Source organism: Protopterus annectens, chromosome 1.part0 (assembly GCF_019279795.1).
Source record: "Protopterus annectens isolate FY-2018-M chromosome 1.part0, PAN1.0, whole genome shotgun sequence".
Classification (NCBI taxonomy): Eukaryota; Metazoa; Chordata; order Ceratodontiformes; family Protopteridae; genus Protopterus; species Protopterus annectens.
This window is the reverse complement of record NC_056725.1, coordinates 1,515,710,762-1,515,729,523: the sequence shown is the minus strand read 5'-3', so window position 1 is coordinate 1,515,729,523 and position 18,762 is coordinate 1,515,710,762. Positions and strand designations below refer to the sequence as shown.

Below are 18,762 nucleotides of genomic sequence, written 5' to 3'. Positions count from 1 at the left end.
CATCACTTTTAAAGGTAGCACCAATCAATCACACAATGCCTTAATTCTTACATCATCTCTGACCTAATTTCCTTTAAATTGCTAAAACATTTAAAACATTTTAAAAATAAAACCTAAACATGGATGAAATAAAAACACACCATAATTTCATGATCCAGTACATATAAATATTAATAAAAATATATGTATGTATAAATTAAGTATATAGTAAACTATAACCCTATTGAAGATACTTAATAACATTTGCTCTTTGTCTCAAAATGGGCTTAATAGATACATTTTCATTTAACCCTGGTGGATTCTGTGCATTCAGACGTAACTACCATCTGAATTCTTTAGTTTCCATCTCAATCTTTAAATCACCCCCTCTTTCATCATAAGAAACCTTATCAATGACAAAAAAGATTATTTTTTTTTAAATTCACGCAATTCTTACTGTGAACAAATAATGCATTACAAACATTTTCCTTTCTGATTGCCCTTAAATGTTTGGCTATCCTGTCCCTAAGCCTACAATTCATTTTTCCAAAATAAAATGCATTGCAGGAGATGCAGGTAGCCACATAAACTAGCATTGATGAATTACAATTACATTTTCCTGGGCAACCAACAGTTGTATTAATCACCACGTAGGGACCATCATTAATACACCTGCAATAATGACATGCCCCACATTTTGTCATCAAAGAAACTTTATAACTACTATTCTTAACAGTACTATCCATCATGTCCTTGATATTTCTCCCCCTCCTATAAACTACCTTAGGTCTATCTCCCAGTATGGATTTTGATATATGATCAAAACAAGTAGTCCACTTTTCTTCCAATACCTTGCCTAGTTTCTGAGATGTATTATTATAACTCAGTACCATGGCATCTTATTTTTTACAATTATTGTTATTAGGTGAAATGTTGTGCACTACCAAATTATCCAGTTTCCTTATATTTGGCCAATATAAGGTCCATCTCTTCTTCATAACCTCTTTTTTCACACTTAATAACAATTTCAGGGGATATCCCCTCTCTAAAAACATTCCTATCAATTTAAACAATTCATCATGGAACTGAATATTATCACTGGTCAACCTAGAAACCCTCACCATCTGCCCTTTGACTATACTTTTGAACTGATGGCGCGGATGACAACTGGTAAAATGGAGTAGGGAGTAAAAATAATTTTCCTTCCTATATAAATTACTGCTAAGTCCATTTATAGTTTTATATAACATTATGTCTAGGTAATTTATAGCATTATCATGGCAGGTATGGGTAAACCTGAAGAACAATGTAGTTTTGTTTAAGTATCCAATAAATTCATGTATCACCTCAACCTCACCCTCCCAAAGAATTAATATTTTGTCGAGAAATCTATTGTATAATTTAATATACTTCATGAATTTAGATGGAAACACATGCAAATTTTCCCATTCAAGAAGTACTAAATTTGCAAAAACAGGAGTGCACCTAGCAACCATTGCGACCCCTGATCTTTGGTGGAAAATTTCTCAATCAAAGCATAAAAAATTGTTTTTTAAAATCAGCCCCATGAAATCAATAACCAAATTAATCTTATATTTATCCATTCCATTACTTTTTAACAGACTTTCATGAAACATATTTACCATCTAAATGTGGGATCACTGTAAAAAGATTGATCACATCTATGGTCAAAAATATATATTCAGCATTGCCGGGTAATGCTCGCATCCTTTCTAAACCATGCCAGGAATCCCTTAATACATGGCTAGCATCCACCACAACTGTTTTTGTAACATAATCCACATAGGCAGCAAGGGGCTCAGTTTTAGAGCCCCTTGCTGCCACAATAGGTCTAAAAGGAGAGTCGTTAATACCCTTATGCACTTTCAGGATACCAAAAATTATGGATAATTTAGGGTATTCAACTCTTAAAAACCTATATACGGTCTGATCGATGGAACTATCCAATAAGGCATCTGATAAATATAAGTCTTTCACCAAATAAGCCCTGTTTAGTTCATTAATGGATACCCTTTCATAAATATCAACATCATTGAGTATTTTATACATCCTTGAACAATAATCAATAGTAGTCATAATAACGGTACCACCCCCTTTATCCGGTTTCACGTATCTTAACTCATTATTATTCTTAATTTCTTTCAACACATTCCTTTCATCAGGTGCCAAATTATCAATCATCTTGAAATTCATTTTCATTATCTCTCTAAATTCCCTTTCACATATTTTTTTCAACTGCTATTATATCATGCTTGAAAGGGGGATAAAGGTGCTTCGTCTTTGTTAAGTCTGATCCCCAACCTGACAGTTATCCCCCCCCCCCAGACAAAGTTGCAAAGTAGCAATTTAAGCTCAGTTGTCTTGTATATAGTTTTAAACTTGTCAGGGCATCAGCAATATCTATTCAAAAATTCAGCTCAAATGTATTTCCTTTTCTCAACAAATCAAAATGTGCATCCTGCAAAACAACATCAGTATAATTATAAATAGTATAGCCACATTTCTTGTTGACTGTATATACCATTTTATCATCAGAATTAAAATCATCAGATATTGCATCAATGTTAATATTCAGATTATCAAGCAAGGATAAATTAAAGTCACTATATTTAAAAAAATACATTACTGTCATGGCCATCAAAACTGTCCTGTCCATTTAATACCTCCTGTTCGTTTCCCAAACTTTCTGGTAATGCTCCGATGTTATTGTTCCAGGAATCACCCTTTGTTTTGTTCTTGAGTCTCTCTGACCTCCTCACTTCAGAGGTCTGTACTGAAAAATGGTGGTTACCCCCTTGGGCATTACTAGGTCCTGGTACCATATCCACTTGTGGATTATTGTCCCCATCCATCTCAGAATCATCTACATAACCCGTATTGTTCTGCCATCGTCCAAATGGATAGGGGCAATTGTTCTTATAATCTCGAGAATCCCTCTCGGGTTTCTTACTTTTGGTCACTGAACTCTTTTTGACAAAATCATCTACTTTATGCATCACTTTACTGTAACTATCTTTGTACTGAGCAAATAACAAGTCATTTGAAATGCTATTATTAAGTTGTGTAATTTCATCTTGCAAACACTTGATCTTAACTTCATTGTTGCATATAATAATATTAAGCATTTCTAACCCAGTTTTATCAAATAGAGCAACTAGCTCATGAAATCCCGATGTACCTGGTTGAATACCCATAGCTAGCTTCCATAACCTCAATCCCTTTGGGAACTGCTTCAACGCCATTGATTTTGATAAGAACATATTGTCCAGTTGTAGTCCCCGAAATTTCAAACAATTCCTCTCAAGATTTATAATCTGCTCTCTCAAACACGGTGTCTCCTTCCTCGCCTCTTGCAGGTCTAAGAAATCCACTTCCGGGAGAGAAAACCATTCGTTAATTCGTTTAGCTTCATGCTGATGACCTCTAGTGGCGGTCGGCAAGTTTTGTTGTTATTAGTTTTATACTCAGGTCCGTGGTTGGGGGGACTGTAGCCCTCAATATGGAAGCGGCAACCAAGGAATTGACCTCATCTGTTCAAAAATTGGCTGCACTTATCATGAGTGAAAGGCCAGGAGTTTCCAATGTTGGTAATGACGTGCAGAGCAATGTCACGCTATCTAATAGCCAACAGGACTTATTTACATTATATCCATTGATTCCAGACGTAAGTAGTGGTGAAAATAATGGAACTGACAATGAATTTCCACCACTTACAAATACACAGACTGCTAATAATGCGTCAAACAATTTGTCGAACTTGCCGACCACCACTAGAGGTCATCAGCATAAAGCTAAATGAATTAACGAATGGTTTGCTCTCCCAGAAGTGGATTTCTTAAGCCTGCAAGAGGTGAGGAAGGAGACGCCGTGTTTGAGAGAGCAGATTAAAAATCTTGAGAGGAATTGTTTGAAATTTTGAGAACTACAACTGGACAATATGTTCTTATCAAAATCAATGGCATTGAAGGGATTGAGGTTATGGAAGCGCGTCTATATCATGTTATCGAAAGCTGATATAATCGAACACCTATTAATTGGCACCAAAATGTCGAGTGCAGAAAATAGCGAAAGCTAATATAGTCATAAATGTATTAATCGAAGAGTTATACTTGGCCCAAAAGAACCAGTGACGTACTGCATCTTACATCCAGGAACGCTTCTTTGTAATTAATTAGTAAAGCATACATTAAGGGTGTATAACACAGTACTATACCCCATCTAATAAAAAAGGTATAAACATTTACTCTGTAAATGGTATAATACATACCATGCTTACCCGGAAGTAAACTCTGAAAGTGTTATAAATCACATAAGAAAACAAAACATGTCGTGCTTTACACAGCAACGGCATACAAGCCATGGCTGATACTTCGCAATTCTGTCCAGGAATAGTAGGCAACACATATACAACTGTTATCTCACAGAAACATAGCAAAATGTTACAGATAGTTGGCTATTTGTATAATTTAGAGAGGACTGTGAAAAGTAAACATTACTGGTGGTGCAGGTACAAGCTAGTTTCGAAATGTAAAGGCAGGGCTATTAGTGTTAGTGTAGCGGATGGTGAACATTTAGTAAAGACTGTCTCTCACCAACATGCTCCAGATCCAACCGACGTGATGTTGTAAGCAAAGGTTGTCTTTTTCACTTTGCACAAGCTATCTGGCGGAAAGTGCAAGGTTTAGGACTAGCTGCTCTATATGGGACATCTCCGTCATTTCAACTATCAGTTAAGAAGTTAGTTGCACTAGCATTCCTGGATGAAAGCAAAGTACTTCCTGCATTTCAATCGTTATGTACAACCTTCCCTATTCAGGGTAAGGAGTTGTTAACGTATCTTGCTGAAGTGTATGTATTAGGGCACCCTAGAAAAGTACAAACTAGGGCAGTGATGATGTCAAGATTCCCTCCTATATTTCCCATTGTGTTTTGGAATATTTCCTCTCTGAATGCGTTATCCTTACCTAGGACACAAAACTATGTCGAAGGATAGCACAGGCGTATACATCGTCTCTTAGGGAAGCGTATATGTGATATAGCAGCTGTACTTCACTTATTAGTACATGAGCAAAATAAGGTTAACGAAGTTAGATTGGAGCTAATGGCAGGTTCATCTGTTTCACCGAAGAAAAGAAAGACACTGGAGAAACAGTATAGGATGCACTTGGTGTTAAATAAACGCTCCGAATACACCACTGAAGGCTTTTTGACAGCTATAGCTATGCTTCTGAAGGTGTAGATCAGTTTATTAAGTCTATGAATGCACCAAGCACAATTGTAAATGTTATTTTCACATTAATTATTTTCATTTCCACTACGTTTTAATGTGCATGTAAGAAAATATACTATTGTGCAAGCCATGTTATTATTTATAGTTTTCTACACTGTGGTATGGGTATTTACTATATTAATTTACAGTCACATACGTTAGAACAGTAAAATCTACTGTTCACATGCACCGACGCAGGGATTGCGAAGTGGCCAACCAAAACTTTTCGACATTTTCAGTTACAATTATATTAGCTTTCGATATTTCCTACTCTCGACATTTTGGTGCCGATTATTAGGTATTCAATTATATCAGCTTTTGATAACATGATATAGGCGCATGGAAGCTACCTATGGGTATTCAACCAGGTATATCGGCATTTCGTGAGCTAGTTGCTCTATTTGATAAAACTGGGTTAGAAATGCTTAATATTATTATACGCAACAATGAAGTTAAGATCAAGTGTTTGCAAGACGAAATGACACAACTTAATAATAGCATTTCAAATGACTTATTTGCTCAATACAAAGACAGTTACAGTAAAGTGATGCATAAAGTAGATGATTTTGTCAAAAAGAGTTCAGTGACCAAAAGTAAGAAACTCGAGAGGGATTCTCGAGATTATAAGAACAATTGCCCCTATCCAGTTGGGCGATGGCAGAACAATATGGGTTATGTAGATGATTCTGAGATGGATGGGGACAATAATCTACAAGTGGATATGGTACCAGGAACTAGTAATGCTCAAGGGGGGAACCGCCAATTTTCGGTGCAGACCACCAAAGTGAGGAGGTCAGAGAGACTCAAGAACAAAACGAAAGGTGGTTCCTGGAACCAACAACATTAGGGGCATTACCAGAAAGTTTGGGAAACAAACAGGAGGTATTAAATGGACAGGACAGTTTTGATGGACATGACAATAATGTATTTTTTGAATATAGTGACTTTAATTTATCCTCGCTTGATAATCTCAATACTAACATTGATGCAATATCTGATGATGTTGATTCTGATGAAAAAATGGTATGTACAATCAACAAGAAATGAGGCTATACTATTTATAATTATACTGATGTTGCTTTGCAGGATGAACATTTTGGTTTGTTGAGAAAAGGAAATACATTGGTGCCAAATTTGTGAATAGATATTGCTGATGTCCCGACAAGTTTAAAACTATATACAAGACAACTGAGCTTAAATTGCTACTTTGCAACTATGTCTGGGGGGGGGGATAACTGTCAGGTTGGAGATCAGACTTTACAAAGAAGAAACACCTTTATGCCCTCTTTCAAGCATGCTATAATAGCATTTGAAAAAATATGTGAAAGGGAATTTAGAGAGATAATGAAAATGAATTTCAAGATGACTGATAATTTGGCACCTGATGAAAGGAATGCGTTGAAAGAAATAGAAATTAAGAAAAATATTGAATTAAGATACATGAAACCGGATAAAGGGGGTAGTACCGTTATTATGACTATTGATTATTGTTCAAGGATGCATAAAATACTCAATGATGTTGATATTTATGAAAGGGTATCCATTAATGAACTAAACAGGGCTTATTTGGTGATAGACTTATATTTATCAGATGCCTTATTGGATGGTTCCATCGATCAGACACTATATAGATTTTTAAGAGTTGAATACCCTACATTACCAATCATTTTCCTTATCCTGAAAGTGTATAAGAGTATTAACGACCCTCCTTTTAGACCTACTATGGCAGCAAGGGGCTCTAAATCTGAGCCCCTTGCTGCCTATGTGGATTATGTTACAAAAACAGTTGTGGAGGAGGCTAGCCATGTACTAAGGGATTCCTGGCATTGTTTAGAAAGGATGCGAGCATTACCCGACAATGTTGAATATATATTTTTGACCATAGATGTGATCAATCTTTTTACGGTGATCCCACATTTAGAGGTTAAAAATATGTTTCATGAAAGTTTGTTAAAAAGTAATGGAATGGATAAAAATAAGATTAATTTGGTTATTGATTTCATGGAGCTGATTTTAAAAAACAATTTTTATGCTTTGATGGAGAAATTTTCAGCCAAAGATCAGGGGTCGCAATGGGAAAATGTGCATGTGTTTCCATCTAAATTCATGAAGTATATTAAATTATACAATAGATTTCTCGACGACATATTAATCCTTTGGGAGGGTGAGGTTGAGGTGATGCATGAATTCATTGGATACTTAAACAAAACTACATCTTTCTTAAGGTTTACCCATATCTGGCATGATAATGTTATAAATTACCTAGACATAATGTTGTATAAAACTATAACTGGACTTAGCAGTAATTTATATAGGAAGGAAAATTGTTCGAACTCCCTACTCCATTTTACCAGCTGTCATCCATGCCATTAGTTCAAAAGTATAGTGAAAGGGCAGATGGTGAGGATTTCTCGGTTGACCAGTGATAATAATCAGTTCCATGACGAATTGTTTAAATTGATAGGAATGTTTTTAGAGAGGGGATATCCCCTGAAATTGTTATTAAGTGTGAAAAAAGAGGTTATGAAGAAGAGATGGACCTTATATTGGCCAATTTTAAGGAAACAGGATAATTTGGTAGTGCACAACATTTCACCTAATAACAATAACTGTAAAAAATCAGATGCCGTGGTACTGAGTTATAATAATACATCTCAGAAACTAGTCAAGGTATTGGAAGAAAAGTGGACTACTTGTTTTGATCATATATCAAAATCCATTCTGGGAGATAGACCCAAGGTAGTTTATAGGATGGGGAGAAATAACAAGGACATGATGGATAGTACTGTTAAGAATAGTAGTTATAAAGTTTCTTTGATGACAAAATGTGGGGCATGTCGTTATTGCAGGTATATTAATGATGGTCCCTATGTGGTGATTAATACATATTCAGCAACTGTTGGTTGCCCAGGAAAACGTAATTGTAATTCATCAGTGCTGGTTTATGTGGCTACCTGCACCTCCTGCGATGCATTTCATGTTGGAAAAACGAATCGTAGGCTTAGAGACAGAATAGCCAAACATTTAAGGGCAATCAGGAAGGAAATGTTTGTAATGCATTATTTGTTCACAGTAAGAATTGCGTGAATTTAAAAAATTCATATTTTTTGTCATTGATAAGGTTTCTTATGATGAAAGAGGGGGTGATTTAAAGACTGAGATGGAAACTAATAAATTCAGATGGCAGTTATATCTGAATACACAGAATCCACCAGGGTTAAATGAAAATGTATCTATTAAGCCCATTTTGAGACAAAGAGCAAATGTTATTAAGTATATTAAATAGGGTTATAATTTACTATATACTTAATTTATATATACATATATTTTTTATTAATTTTTAAATATTTTAGCAATTTAAAGGAAATGAGGTCAGAGATGATGTAAGAATTAGGGCATTATGTGATTGGTTGGTGCTACCTTTAAAAGTGATGTGTATGTTTTAAACCAAATTTGACTCTGAGGATGCTAAATGATATTAGCAAAAGCGCTTAGACATTTGGTTAAATTTTATTAAAGTTTGTATTCTACAACCTTCACTACATGGTCCGGAAGTTTTTTATTTTATTTTATTTTCTTGGGTTCTTGTTTTGGCAGCTTACCTTCCATCTACTAGCATTTGGTAGAATAACTACTGATAAACTCACTCTACCCCATTTTCAAATAGTCTCTCTATAGAAATGCATAGCACATATCTCATATATATATATATATATATATATATATATATATATATATATATATATATATATATATATATATATATACATACATACGTGGAAATTTAAGTTTATAGTCATTCTTAAAAATTAATCACTTTATTTACTATACACTAAGGATAACCTACTTTACTTCTGAGAACACTATATGCTTATAGAACACTGACTACTTTGAGACCATAGCTATAAAATGTTGAAAAAACTGTGATATTACAAATAAGTATTATAGACTATTACCGCTATAAAGTGAGGGGGAACCATCCAGGGAAGAGTTGTATACCAGTATGGATTTATCTGCAAGACCACAGGCAATCTGTTTTCCATCTCCTGCAGACAAATAATAATGTTAGCACAAAGCATTTCATAACCTAGCAAATAAAATCAAATACATTAAAATAATCAGCATATTTTAAAAATGTACAATTTATTTCTTAGCATATGGCAAATGGTTCATTATTTGACAATGGTTTGCAATGAGCTATGAATAACATGTTTTGAAGCAAAGAGAATTACACCTCATACCAAGAATATCAGCAAAATTACTTCCACTGGTATATGAAGTCATTCTCTTGTAAAGTCATCATTTGTTAACAACACCATAACTAAGACAAACTGGTAAAAAGAAAACTACATAAGCAAAAATGCTTTGGTAGTACTGAGATGTGGAAAAAATAGCCGATGAATCTAATGAATATAAAACAAATTTAATAAGACACAGTAAAAAAATCAAGTGCTTTCGTCTCCTCAGTTAGGAAACTTTATCAAGATGCAGCATCCCCAAAAGGCAACACCTTTATATCATAAAATTAATTAGTAAAAGAAATGTAAACCAATCACATGCATTAACTGCTTAAGGTTCGAAATGCATATAGTACAATTATTTAAAGGTGTATTAACCAAACTGTCACATTTAAAATATAATGATTGCATTAAACGCATACTGCTATATTGTGTCAACTTAACATTAACAATCTTGTATTTAGACCAGATAACTATACCTATTTAAAACATTGAAAATATTCATTATATTACATTTAATCCAAGGTTAAAAATGCATAAAGCTAATGTGTATAATCATGATATATATGTACAAGTGGGGGTCAGAATGCACATAAAATAAGTATACAATATGAAATATGACATATAAAATATGAAATATGTACTATGTGAAACATCACCCTGTTCCCAAAAAATGCTATAAGATTAATGTGTGAAATTACATTTTAAAAACCACATATAAAACTATAAGTATAATGTAGTAAAAGCTTAAAAAGAAAGCAATTAAAGAAGGACTTTTATCATCTGCCTATGCTATAAATTCAAAAATTAAGAAATAGTGTATAAATAGTATGCACTAATAAATGAAATAAAATACTTATTCTCACATTTTAAGGTTCACTAAATATAAACAGGCTATCTATCCAGGGCTTTCAGTTTCAAACAACAAGAGATTGAAATAGAATCATTTAGGCCTGGCCACTGAGTGGCATTTGTTCTCAATTGCCATAGGGTTTCATTCCTTTCCAAATATAGTGGCCATGGTCCACCTCTTGGATGAGGTTCCATTGGTTCTATCACAGTAAATTCAAAACCATGACCTGGCTATTTGTTACAGTGTCTTGTCAAGGCATTGATATATTTTCTTAGTTTAATGTCTCTCAAATGTTCATAAATGCAATTTTTCAGTTTCCTTTCCATTTTTCCAATATAAAAACAGGAACAATCACAACAGAAAGCACAGTAAACAACTTTTTCTGTATGGCAAAAACACTTTTTTTTAGAACTGCTCTAATGCCATTAATATTGAATTTATTGCCTTCCATTATATATTGGCAATAGTTGCAAGCACCACACTTTATCATACCACCAACAGTTTGGGCCTGAGTGTTTTTCTCAAAAAATGTTTTTCAGGGACTGGCCTTTTCTATACACTACAATAGGTCTTTCACTTATACATTGTCAAACTTCATTACACGAAGATAGAATAATCCAATTCTTCTCCAAAATTCTCAGGATATCTTTACTTGCTAAACTGTAGGTGATGATAAAGGCAGATCTATAATTAACATCTGTTGATGCTGGTTTGTTTAATAAAATGTTATTGTTGTTTGACGTCTCATTACAAATGCTATCATTTCCAGTATCAATTATCAAATCATTAAAATTTTGTGTGACATCAACTTTTAAAATAGCTTGGAAAAGGCCCCTTTCTCTTTTATTAATCACTTCTAGCATCAAGTTATTCACCAAATCAATTGGGTATTCCCTGTTTAAAAACATATTTTTCAAAACATCACGCTCATTAAGGAAAGAGTCAAAGGAAGATACCATCCGGGCCACTCTCACAAACTGACCCTTAACTACTGCTCTTTTTTGTTTATAGGAGTGTGCACTGTCAAAATGCAAGAAACGGTTGGAATAAGTTTCTTTTTGATGACATTCTGATACAAATTTCTTCAAGTCTCTGTCCTTTACCAATTTAACATCTAAATATGAAATTTCATTTGTACCATCAGCATAAGTAAACTTCAAAAATGATGTTGAGTTATTAATGTAAGCTATAAATTCATTGGTGAGATCTCTTAGTCCATCCCAAAAAATAAAAATATCATCTAAGAATCTTACATACATTTTATAATAACCATAAAAATGGGATTCAAAGACAAATGTCTTCTCCCACTGCAACATGACCATATTTGCATATAGGCCCCCCACACAGGGATCCCACTGCAACTCTTACTATTTGAATGAAGAATTAATTGTTAAAAAATACCAACCAGCGCACAGTCAGCTCAAAGGATCCACAGCTTGTCCAGGGTTAAAAACAGTTTATTTTTGACAAACGAATCAAAGAATAAATCCAACCGCATAGGGTTAAGCGCTTTCATCTGATAATACAGACTTCCTCAGAACCCCAAACAGATGTAACCACTTCATTTAAAAACCTCCTCTGGCACCAAAAATACAAGAAACACTTAAAGGAACATATCCTCATAGCTCCATTAATAAAAATTGAGGGTAACAATCGTAATAAAAACAATGTCCTGTTTAACTCACAACATCACAGCCTCCTATGTTTAAACACGATAATAAAATCAAAATATGAATATAAATACAAATACAAAATATAATTATAAATTTAAGTGTGAATAAATAAATTGTCATCTGTTGGTTTGTAATATAAACTGACTTGTTACCAGAATTAATCAATATGAGTTAATTAATATTTAAAAAAACTCCATTAAAATATAATCCAGCAAAAAATACGTATATATATATATATATATATATATATATATATATATATATATATATATATATATATATATTAGTCTATCTGTTCTTTCAGGCCAAAATTAAAAAAGGCTTTATACTAAAGAAATCATTAATTCCAGGAAATCGTGTAGCATCCATTAATATTTGCCATTTGGCTTCTTTCATAGCAAGCAAAGCTTTCCAATTACCACCAAAAGGAAAAACATCCACAGTATCAATGATGGAGAATTTAAATCTGTGCGTATCACCATAAGCAGAGATATGTCTGTAAAGTGCATTCTTGGAATCTTCTTTTTTGATCTTATAAAGATGTTCATAAATACGTTTTCTAAAATGCCTCTCAGTTTTCCCTATGTAGTAAGCAGGGCAGCCCAAACATGTTGCAATATAAACTACATTAGAAGTATTGCAATTCCCAGCCATGCATTTAACATATGTCCTGTTGAAATCTGCCATCCTAACACCTTCATCTTCCCATATCTTCTAAATCTTTATCGACACTAATTAATCTCCAATGCTCACAAATAATGGAGTGGAGAATTTTCCTGGTCACAGAGAAGGGAATTTCCCCACATTCTGTTTTCGATGTTTTAGATGGTTCTATCCAGTACAGGTTAAATGATATTTCCCATCATGAGGAGAATATCATTCATTCATATCATGGATTTAATATATTTAATTATACAGAACTTAATATTACACACGAAATGTTTCAGTTATTTACAAGGGTAACCAAATTTATTCCTACTGTGCGTTTCAATTTAGTTGATGTTATAAAAGAGGTCAAGTTGTTTTGTAGGTGGTTGAATTTAGCCTTACAATTTAAACAGGGTGCCGAAGATCAAAATGAAACATTTAAAACTAAATTATTGAAAAAGAGTACTTATATTCCAGTCTCCCATCCACAGGTGTTGAATTTTGAAAAAATGGTCTGTCAAGATTTATATAGTTTTACCAAAATTAAGAAGAAAGACCAGTTTAAAGAACATGTCAACAATTTAACAGGGGAGGAACGTAAGTGTTTGCATCTTTTCATTTCCAATAGGGACATTCGAGTTATAAAGCCTGATAAAGGGGGCGGGATATTGTTATTTAAAAACATCGATTACATCAATGCTATGACCAACATTATTTTACATTCTGGTAACTATGAGTTGGTATCATTGAATGATTAATGTAGGTTATAAAAGGGTAGATTTAGCCATTGAAGAATATTTTTTGGACAGGAGGATTACCAAGACACCTATGATTTTTTAAGGGCTGAATTTCCTATTTTGGCCACGATCTTTGGTATTCCTAAAGTTCATAAATGTATTTCCCAGCCCCCTTTCATTCGAAGACTTACCCCATCGGGGTTATTATTGACAGGTGGACCAAACCGGTATACGAGAAGATACCACATCTAATTATGGATTCTTGGTCATTTTTGGGTCGATTGACCTCAGATTTGTGGAGAAAGGGGTTAGTTTTTATGACCATTGATGTGGTTGACCTTTTTTCTTGTATCCCGAGAGACACAGGTCTTGAATTTTTTAGTAATAGTCTGAGGCAATATTCTTACTTTAATTGGGACCACATTTGTCTTATTGTGGCTATGATGTCACTTGTTTTGGATTATAATTTTATTCAATATGAAGGAGAATATTATAAGCAAAAGAAAGGGGTGGCAATGGGGGCTTCATGTGCCCCCATTTTCGCCAATCTTGTGATGTTGGAGTGGGAAACGAAATTTTTGTTTCCTAGTGAATTTTTTTCCAACATAGTGTTTTACACTAGGCATTTGGACGGTTTATTTATTTTATGGAACGGTCCAACTAACAGGATCCCCCTTTTTATTGACTATATTAATCAAACCACTGATTTTTTGAGGTTCACTCATCAGTTTGACACTTGTGGAATTGCTTATTTGGACCTCTTTGTTAGTCATTCAGAGGAAGGGTTTGTCTCTCGTATTCATAGGAAAGAGACATTTTCCAACGATTATTTACAATATAGTAGTAATCATCCCAGACACATTTTCAAGAATGTTTTTAAAGGACAATGTATCAGGGCAGCCCATATGTCCTCCAACAGAGAACTGATGTGCAACGAACTTGAATTTATTAAATCTATGTTCCTTGACAGGGGATACCCTAGTTCACTTTTGGACGATATCACACAGTATGTCAAAGGTGAATGGGGCAACAAATATCCCCCTATTTTGGGTGTTGGTTCCCTTAATAAGAGTGGGGAAAGTTTCAACACAGTTAATAAGCGTGTTCTCACTTATTCTCCTTTTGTTCAATTTATCAAAAACATTATTTGTGAGCATCGGAGATTAATTAGTGTTGATAAAGATTTAGAAGATATTTTGGGAAAGAGACCTAGGTTTGTTTTCAAGACTGGACCCAACATCAAGAGCTTACTTGAGATGAGAACACGCACCAAACACAAATATGGAGGGACAAAGAACTGTGGCTGCTGTAGGCAGTGTGATGCCATTAGGAAAGATGAAGGTGTTAGGTTGGCAGATTTCAACAGGACATATGTGAAATGCATGGCTGGGAATTGCAATACTTCTAATGTAGTTTATATTGCAACATGTTTGGGCTGCCCTGCTTACTACATAGAGAAAACTGAGAGGCATTTTAGAAAATGTATTTATGAACATCTTTATAAGATCAAAAAGGAAGAATCCAAGAATGCACTTTACAGACATATCTCTTCTTATGGTGATACGCACAGATTTGAATTCTCCATCATTGATACTGTGGATGTTTTTCCTTTTGATGGTAATTGGAAAGCTTTGCTTGCTATGAAAGAAGCCAAATGGCAAATATTAACGGATGCTACACAATTTCCTGGAATTAATGATTTCATTAGTATAAAGCCTTTTTTTAATTTTGGCCTGAAAGAACAGATAGACTAATATATATATACATATTTTTTACTGGATTATATTTTAATGGAGTTTTTTTAAATATTAATTAACTCATATTGATTCATTCTGGTTACAAGTCAGTTTATATTACAAAAAAACAGATGACAATGTATTTATTCACACTTAAATTTATAATTATATTTTGTATTTGTATTTATATTCATATTTTGATTTTATTATCGTGTTTAAACATAGGAGGCTGTGATGTTGTGAGTTAAACAGGACATTGTTTTTATTATGATTGTTACCCTCAATTTTTATTAATGGAGCTATGAGGATATGTTCCTTTAAGTGTTTCTTGTATTTTTGGCGCCAGAGGAGGTTTTTAAATGAAGTGGTTACATCTGTTTGGGGTTCTGAGGAAGCCTGTATTATCAGATAAAAGCGCTTAACCCTAGGCTGTTGGATTTATTCTTTGTTTCATTTGTCAAAAATAAACTGTTTTTAACCCTGGACAAGCTGTGGATCCTTTGAACTGACTGTGTGCTGGTTGGAATTTTGGTTTCGTTTCGTTTACCGTGGAATTTTAAATTGTTAAAAAATATACAATTATTTTTTAAAACTAATTCAAATAGCTGTTCATATATATTGATCTTGGGCTGTGGTATCTTTTTTTCAAATAAATAGTCACATACCCACTCAATTCCAATATCATGGCGTATAGAAGTGTAGACATCTTTCACATCAATGGTTACAAATAGGCCAGTTTCACTATATTCACGGTTATTGATTCTCTGTAAGAAATCCCAAGAGTCCCTACAAATATTCATTTCTTCTGTTACATAACTTTTTAGGTTAATGTCTAAATATCTAGCTATGGGGTATGTGATAGAGCCACGTCCGTTAACAATAGGGCGCATTGGTGGATCAGACATATTTTTATACATTCTGGGTAACCCAAAAATACATGGAATAGTAGGGTGATAGACAGATAGAAAATTGAACTCCTCTATCGGTAAGAAACCTTTGATAAACAAATCATTCAATTCATTCCTAATCTTAATATATGTTCCATTCAGTTCAGTTCATTTAAAGTAATTTTTCTATAAGTATCACCTGATAACATTTTTTTCATCCTTTCATTATAGTCACATGTATCCATGATAACAATGCCACCACCTTTATCAGGTTTTATAATCCTTACGTCCTATTACATCCTAGCTTGTTTAGACCATCAATTTCATCTTCACAGAAATTAGGAAAATGTACCTTCTTGTCTAAATTCCTAACATCAACTTCACAGATTTTGTCAAACATAGCCAAGGAAGGGTGTAAGGGTGGATTGTATGTACTAGAGATATGCAATGGGTTACATACATGTCAACAAATTTAAAAAGGATATTTAAATTCAACTTGCTGACAAAATGTCTAAGATCCACAAGTGTCCGTGCAGTGTCAAAGTTCTTCATAGGGACAAATGATAATCCTTTAGACAATAGATCACAGTCATTCACATTGATTTGAATAGAAGAGAAATCGTATACATTGAAGTCACCTTTTGAATTCTTTAAGATAGAACAGTTTTCCACAATGTTTTCTTGTACAATCAATTCCATCCTCAACGCCCACCCCTCCCTCCCCCCTCTGATAAAATGATTGTCCACCACGACCTCTGTTCATGGTTGTTTGCCCCTGCCGGTTCTGGTTCTGGTCGTACCTCTCTCTCAGTGTCTCCGACCGCCTCAATAGAGGAAAATTCTCCTGATCCAAAAAAGATTCCTGATTGCTTTCACCAATAGTATTATTTTGAATATTAGTGTTCCAAACCTGTGAATGAGGGGGGTGGGGGTAAGCAGTATTAGTACTATAATGTGTTCCATCCCTTTCAGTTTTCTTCATTTTTCTATTTTTAATGGAAATTATTTCCTGTTGAATGCTTGTAAAAATTCTGTTATAGTCAAAAATGTTACTAGTATGTGTGACATCCTGCACAATCCTCATATCCAATTCAGTAGCTTCCTTAATCAAATCAGTTAAGTGGAGTTCATTGTGTTTAATCAGAAGCTCCATGTATTCAAAACCATGCCTATTGAACATAGCCAATAATTCTTTATGAAAGCCAGAACCTTCCATCAATCCTGTAGGAAAGCGCCACATGTGCAAACCTTTAGGAACCAGTTTAAGCCTTAGGCATTCTTTAAAATAAGCATTGTCCAATTGTGTTTTCTTAATTTTTAGTAAAATATGATCAAGTTTGTATAATTACTATCATAAGAAACAGTACTTACAGGATCAGTCGTTGAAAAATCCGGTTCCTCTCCCAATCAGACATTCATGTTAATGGGAACCTTTGAATTATACAGAACTCCTTCACGGGCATTACCGCTAGCTGTGTTACCACTGTTTGCAAAACGCTGGTCTCCAATTGTAGAATGTGAAGCATTCAACCCACTTGCTCCATTATTTTGCGTTTCCATGTTGTTCACTATCCTTTCTCCTCCTGGTGTAATAACACCATTACCGGAATTCAAAAAGTTAGAAAAAGAGCTTTCCTCAACGCCACGACTGCCTCTAGTTGCCGTGACTTCCTGGTTAAGTCCTCCATTCGGAGCTGACATCACCTGGGCATGCTCAATGCAGTCAAGCCTCTGTGTGATTCTTTCAAGCTGCTGCAGTATAGCTTCAATGGATTCACTCAATGGTTGTGAGAATAGTGGCTCTAAAGATTCCAATCCCTGTTCCTCTGATGCCATAACACAAAACGCTCAGACAAACTGGTAAAAAGAAAACTAAATAAGCAAAAATGCTTCGGTGGTACTGAGATGTGGAAAAAATAGCTGATGAATCTAATGAACATAAAATAAATTTATTAAGACACAGAGTAAAAAATCAAGTGCTTTTGTCTCCTCAGTTAGGAAACTTTATCAAGATGCAGCAGGCCCAAAAGGCAACACCTTTATATCATAAAAATAATTAGTAAACGAAATGTAAACCAATCATATACATTAACTGCTTAGGGTTCGAAATGCATATAGTACAATTATTTAAATGTGTATTAACCAAATTGTCACATTTAAAATATAATGCTTGCATTAAACTCATACTGCTATATTGTGTCAACTTAACATTAACAATCTTGTATTTATACCAGATAATTGAAAATATTCATTATATTACATTTAATCCAAGGTTAAAAATGCATAAAGCTAATGTGTATAATACATGATATATATGTACAAGTGAGGGTCAGAATGCACATAAAATAAGTATACAATATGAAATATGACATATAAAATATGAAATATGTACTATGTGAAACATCACCCTGTTCCCAAAAAATGCTATAAAAGTAATGTTTGAAATTACATTTTAAAAACCACATATAAAAGCATAAGTATAATGTAGTAAAAGCTTTAAAAGAAAGCAATTAAAGAAGGACTTGTATCATCTGCCTATGCTATAAATTCAAAAATTAAGAAATAGTGTATAAATAGTATGCATTAATAAATGAAATAAAATACTTATTCTCACATTTTAAGGTTCACTAAGTATAAACACGCTATCTATCCAGGGCTTTCAGTTTCGAACAACAAGAGATTGAAATAGAATCATTTAGGCCTGGCCACTGAGTGGCATTT

At 33.9% G+C, this 18,762-nt stretch overlaps 1 protein-coding gene across 1 annotated transcript in view; it reads right to left on the bottom strand.

The window, feature by feature from the left end:
• WDR27 (WD repeat domain 27) overlaps positions 1–18,762 on the bottom strand; it is a 2,477,832-nt gene that overhangs the window by 1,016,527 nt on the left and 1,442,543 nt on the right. Inside the window, exon 17 of the mRNA XM_044072816.1 lies at positions 9,226–9,315. Within this exon, the coding sequence (XP_043928751.1) occupies positions 9,226–9,315 (90 nt within the window). The remainder of the gene's footprint in view (positions 1–9,225; positions 9,316–18,762) is intronic.